This window comes from Littorina saxatilis, linkage group LG13 (genome assembly GCF_037325665.1).
Source record: "Littorina saxatilis isolate snail1 linkage group LG13, US_GU_Lsax_2.0, whole genome shotgun sequence".
Classification (NCBI taxonomy): Eukaryota; Metazoa; Mollusca; class Gastropoda; order Littorinimorpha; family Littorinidae; genus Littorina; species Littorina saxatilis.
In genome coordinates this window covers 16,067,960-16,074,539 of record NC_090257.1, presented here as the reverse complement: position 1 = coordinate 16,074,539, position 6,580 = coordinate 16,067,960, and the positions used below count along the sequence as shown (strand labels likewise).

Below are 6,580 nucleotides of genomic sequence, written 5' to 3'. Positions count from 1 at the left end.
ATTTGGAAAGGTAAATCAGCGTGTTGATTGTGGTCACATAACAGAAGAAAAAGCTGTGGATTTGCATGTGTAGCATATGGAGTGGCGTCGCTTGTCTCCCCAGTGCCGAGCAAAAACTGCGCTCGTCACAGCGTTGAAATTACCAAAAAAAATTTCCGCTTAGACGTCCATTTAACAAAGCAAAATCAGGCTATCACACATACACGCACACTAAAAAAATATTCGTTCAGAAAATCTTTGTTTACATTTATATGACGTTAAAATTATCATATCACTGACTCCCGCTGGAAAACCCCTTTAAACGCAAAACAGCAGACTATAACACAAGCAAAATAATGCATCGTGCAGAAAATTTCATTTATTTCGGCGACGATTAATGGCAACTGACTTCCACTTGATTGTCGCTTTAACTGCAAAAAATAAGACTATCAAGCAAACCAGAACACAAAAACAAAATGGTCGTCATTCAGGATATTTACATTTTGAGTTAAATTGAACAAAATGACTTTTATCTGAATGTCCTTTTAACTGCGAGAATTCAGACTATTACAGAAGCAAAAAAAAAAAATTCTTCGTTCAGAAGATCGTTGTTTACAATTGATATAACCTTAAAATGGCCCCATTGACTTCCGCTTGGATGTCCTTTTAACTAACACCAAAATGAAACTATCCCACATATATATACAAAGAAGCAGATGTTGTTTTTGATCAGAAGATCTTTGTTTACATTTTATATGACGTTGAAATTATCAAATTTGTTTCCGCTTTGATGTCCATTTAACTAAGCAAAATCAGGCTATCACACAAGGCAACACAAACACGCACACTAAAAAAAATATTCGTTCAGAAAATCTTTGTTTACATTTATATGACTTAAAATTATGTTCTCACTGACTCCCGCTGGAAACCCCTTTAAATGTGAAAAAGCAGACTATAAGATAAGCAAAACAATGCATCTTGCAGATTTTTTTTTTTTTTTTTTTTTGGGGGGGGGGGGGGTGGCGACGATTCATGCCCACTGACAATGTAATGATCCTAAAGACTTTTGTTTGATTGTCCCTTTAATTGCAACAAATCAAACTATCAAGCAAACCAACACACAAAAACAAATATTGGTCTTCATTCAGGATATTTTAAATAATCGGGGTAAAAGGAAATAAATGACTTTTAATTGAACTGTGGATTTGCATGAGTAGCATACAAACAGACAGACACACAATTTGGAAATTATTTGATGGTGAAGATTCTAAGTTTTCTTGACTTCCAATTTCAAAGAAGATAAGGGGTCTTGTGGGCGCGCCCCGCGTTTTGTAAAATGTTTTACATTTTGACAAAACGTGTTACAACAACTGCTGCTGAGTCACTTCGACGGTGTTCAGTACTGGATCTGTCCCGAGCTAACGGACGCAGCCCACTACCTACATTGACTTTTTAAGTCGCGGAGCCAGACTGAGTGAGCGTCCCCTCCAGAGAGCAGACCACCACCACGTCCCTCCGTCAGCCCCCCAGAACGTCACACGTTGAAGACTGACAGCAGAACTACTATTCAGGGAAGGATCGAACAGGTACACTGAGACTAAGGTCACCATGAGAACTCCGGGCATGAAGGGCCACAAGAGCAAGGACAATTTATATTTTGGATGATTAATGAGATGAGGATGATTATAATGATTATGCTTTGGATTTCCAATTTGGTTTGAGACTACGTGACAGGGCAGCACAGGGTCTACGCTTACTCTCATAATATATCCTGGCATCAACCAGGCCCGAGAACTGCCGCACCTGCGGTGTTGGTCAGGTATACAGAACCTGAGCACCCTCAAAGTCGCATTCGTTAAGTGAATGACACTCGGTTGTGTGATCCGAGCCTTCCCATAGGAACCATAGCACTTCCACTCTGGGTAGGAGCCGACCGTAGCCCGAAAAACCCACATGATCCTGATGGGATTCGAACCCACGACCTCCCGGCCCGCAGCCCGATGCGCTAACCACTGCGCTACGGGGGCCGGTAACCTATGACATTTAACACAGATCGTGGTGAACAAAGACTGTCAAATGTCAAATGTTAAGTGTTGTTTGAAAATACAAATAATATGTATATATCAATCTTTTGTTACGCTCTGAACAAAATATTAGAACTGTGTAAATAGCTCTGATGGTAAAGGTAGCACACATGGTATCCACTTGTGTCCACATAATAAACATATATAGTGTTCACAGGTGTTCCTTTGAACACTATTTATTCCTGATGTGTGCATCTTTCGCTGGTAAAACTATGTTCTATGTCACAAAGTGTTCAAAACGTGTTGCGGAATTGTGTTCCAAATATGTTTAATTCTGTTCAAAGTGTCATTAGAATTCCTGTTATTTTTGTTGAACAATTTAACGCACACAAACATGCACTTTTCTCTAGTCTCGACCAGCCGCCCATATGTGAGTGTTCGTCGGCCTCTGGCGTCACATGTCTCAGAGAAGGAAAACCCAATGTTCAATCAAAACATAAGATAATGTATGAAATTTGACTTTGAGGTATCAGACGTTTGCACAAGAATTACCACTGTAGTAAAATTGAAAAGAAAAATGGGTGTTTGGAGTTTAAATACCTGCTTGAAATCAGGTTTATACAAATGCTGTCCATAGCGTTTCTTTGAAACACGTTCGCTCGACGAGTGACCTATTTTGATTCTACTTCCTACTCTTATTTCCTGCCTTATATTAGTATTGACTTTTTGTGAATCTTGCGCGAAAGTCAAATACCCCATCATAATTATTCAAGTTGCACATATGATCTTATGTTTTATTTGTACTTCTCTCTTTAGCAACCGTTGAACTTCCATTAAAGGAATCTTTTACAAATTGTATGTCACTTTTTCTTAGGTGTAGACTAAAAGCATGCTTCTGTCGCCGACACAAACACAAACAGAAACACACACACACACACACTCGCGCGCGCGCCCACTCACACACTCGCGCGTGCGCACACGCACGCACGCACACACACACACACACACACACACACACACACACACACACACACACACACACATACTCAAACCATTGCCAAAGCACACGAGCACACACTCTTCCCTTTGCATTTATAATCTGATCCTTTTGTTTTCTTTGTAAATTTAGTTGAATACAAGCTTAAGTGCCTTTTTCAATTTTATTTCTCCAAACAACACTGCGAACAACTCTTTAAAATCGATGTGAAATACATATAAACATCTTGGTGAAATGCAGATATCATTTAAAAACAATTACAAATACTTAAGTAGGCAGGACATTCAGAGCACTTTTAAGGTTTGTTTATAACGGACGAAGACTTATTTCGCCAACGCTTTATATTGCACAAAAGGGCGACAATTTTCTCAGCTCCACGGCTGAGAGGAAGTATGATAAATTCAAATATCTAGGCTTATGTCTATTGGAGGATGTTAACCTTTACTCGGTATTGTTTTGCAAAACTACATGAACAATCTGAGACAAACTCTCAACAGTGTTTTGATAGAACAAATGCCTTATCTAGTCTTTTCACAAACAACGAAAAAACACTTAAATTTATACTTATATAAAAAGATCCGAAACAGATAGTTTGCGTTCCAAACTGAAGAATCAAAAATAAGAAAGGTTAGTTTATGAAACGTTTTGTTATACACAACGTGTTTAATATACACAAAACAAAACATGCATATATAAGTACGTCGACTTTATGGTCTTTGTATTTGACGGACATGCAGATAAAGTTATGATAAAGAAAAGTTATGACAAGAAAGTTATGATAAGAAGAGTATGACAATAAAGTTATTACTATAAATGTATGACTATAAAGTAAAACAGATAAAGTTAGTATTGAACTAATTAAGAAAAGTATGACAATAAATGCATTGATCACTATAAAGTAAAGAAAAAAAGTTTAAAAAGTAAAATGATGACAATAAAGTTATGACAATGAAGTAACTGCACTAAATTTATTACAAGAAAGTTACAACAATAAAGTTACTACCAGAAAGTTACCACAAGATAGTTATGACAATACAGCTGTGGCAATAAAGTTTTAACAATATGTATGACAATAAATATATGATAATAAAGTTATAACAATAAAATTACCACAAGAAAATTTTAACAGGACAATTTTAAGTTATGACAATGAAGTTATGATTCAAACAATGCCATCAAGATTGAGAAAGCGAGTTTTCTAGTATTTGCTCATAGTATATAGGGTGTCTCTAAAGAAAAGTACCCAAAAAGATATCAAAACATCAGTACCGAGAAATGGAAAAACTAAGAGAAGGGACAATGAAATCCGAATGACAACGCAATGGTTCCAACAGGATGGAGCCCCACCACATTCTCAGAGAAATCCAGAACATCCCACAGGAAACATTCTCAATGTAATGAACAATATGGCAATAAGGATGCAGTCTGTCATTGGAAAACGGGGTGGATACATTGATCACGTGGTGTGAAGAAACGGACGATCTCAACTGAAAGCTGTGAACTGGGGACAACACTTCTATGAACTGACTACAATATCACGCAAACATGATTTCAATCATGTTACTGACTTGTCTGTAGTATTGAAAGAAAATCGGGTATTTTTTTAGACACCCTGTATAATCAAGAAAATAATCAAGAGTCTAAAGGTTCAAGCACAAAGCCTTTTCTGTTGCCGTTTTATTGTCATTTGATACTGATGTCATTAGATCTGAGAGAAGAAAAAAATGTGGATTCCAATGTTTTTTTCTTTCTTTTTCGCTTTCTTTATGTATAGCTTAATATTCATTTTATATTCAAAAAATAATTAAAGTACAAGTAATCTTTTCCATTGTTTGATAAAATAACAATAACAGATTTGCTAGGCAAAACGTACAAATAAGCACCAAAACAAAACCCAGACAAATGAAAAAATGAAAAATGAAAAAAAACCATACTTGACCATATAAAGTATTTTAAAACACAATAGAACAAAAGTCCACACCATATTAGACAACACAACTTCACAACACATTAGCATAACACATAATCAGCCAATTGTCCATAACATACAATCCGTAACTGGTCGCTTCCACTTTCAATTCATGTGGGCCTGAGTTTCATCTCAGCAAACTTCATGGAGTCGTAATTTCTGGCAAACGCATACCAGTGCAGCCCGTCCATGTTAGGAGCCCTGCTGCTGTTCTTGTACTCAGCGTTCAGGTTGGAGTGATGGCAGTCCTTGTACCACCAGGCGCCGTGGAAACGCTGTGCACAGTTGAACGTGGTGTGGTCCCTGTCCTTGGTGGAGAACTGCTGACCAAGGTGACGTCCGTACAGGCTATCACCTAGGGACGGATAGTCATAGAGTAATGAGCGTGTGTGTTTGTGTGGGTGTGTGGGTGTGTGTGTGTGAGTGTGCGGCGTGCGTGTGTGTGCGTGGGTATGTGCGTGCGTACATGTGTGTGTGTTTGACTCTATGTGTCTGTGTCTGTGTGGTATGTCTGTGTGTCTGTGAGTGTGGAGATCAAGTCTCGACAGACAGACGCACAGAGTTGCAAAGAGACCGGTTGACTAACAGGATGTCAACGTTTCTAGTGCGACATTTTCTTTTCAAAATACTTCGAATGAGGAGTAACTGGAACAAAAATCGCGACCCAATACCACTGTTGTTTGTCTAACGGTACTAATGTAGCGGAGAGTGGAAGGGATGAAGAACAAAGCTCAATTCCAAGCGTTTTGAATTTTAACTTTTAAGTGTTGTACAAGAACGCGCTGAGGCCGGCGGACAAAAACCTGTGGTCAAGTGGAAATCAAATGCACTGAAGTGTTCAGCCACGAATAAGCAAATGATGCTAAGTTCAGCCTCTAGACCAGTATTTATAGCCGGTGCGCGGTCTACAAAGAAAGCACTGTCAGGCTTCAAAATGGCCGGAATCCTAGAATCTGCGTTTCTGGTACTATACTTCCAATCGATTATCTCAAAAACTACATAACCAAAACTTATAACCAATACATAAATAAAAACTCCGACCTTTATCTTTCCATCGAAATAATTAACTTTACGTAAATAATTAATATTAATTTAATGCGATAGAAAAATAAAGGCTCAAGAGAAGACATTGAACCAGCTTCGGGGCAGAAAATTACAAATCTCTTTAACTGGAATTATCGACAAACAACCAAATCTTTACCTCACACACACACACACACACACACACACACACACACACACACACACACACACACACACACACACACACACACACACACACACACACACACACAAATATAGACCATTATAGAAAGGGACTCTTTAACCAGCCCGAAGCGTTAGTGGAAATAACACAAAACTATTCATCCATCTAGCCTAATCATCGACTTCCATGCATTCCCTAACATAATTAAGGCCATATCTAAGATAAATTAGACTTTGATGAATAGTAGTTTGGTAAATATTGAAGAAATGCATTATAAAACAGATTGCGCGAGAATTGGATGTGCGCGCATCCTGTCGTCTGCTACGAAGTGTTCACTTTTTATGCAACTGTGCCAGGCTGTTTCCCTATGATGAATGTTTAGGGTAGCGAAGTGCACTTGAATA

At 38.2% G+C, this 6,580-nt stretch overlaps 1 protein-coding gene across 1 annotated transcript in view; it reads right to left on the bottom strand.

The window, feature by feature from the left end:
* Positions 1 to 3,149: 3,149 nt before the first annotated feature.
* LOC138983709 (microfibril-associated glycoprotein 4-like) overlaps positions 3,150 to 6,580 on the bottom strand; it is a 23,198-nt gene continuing 19,767 nt past the window's right edge. The window contains exon 5 of the mRNA XM_070357018.1: positions 3,150 to 5,324. Within this exon, the coding sequence (XP_070213119.1) occupies positions 5,080 to 5,324 (245 nt within the window). The 3' untranslated portion in view covers positions 3,150 to 5,079. The remainder of the gene's footprint in view (positions 5,325 to 6,580) is intronic.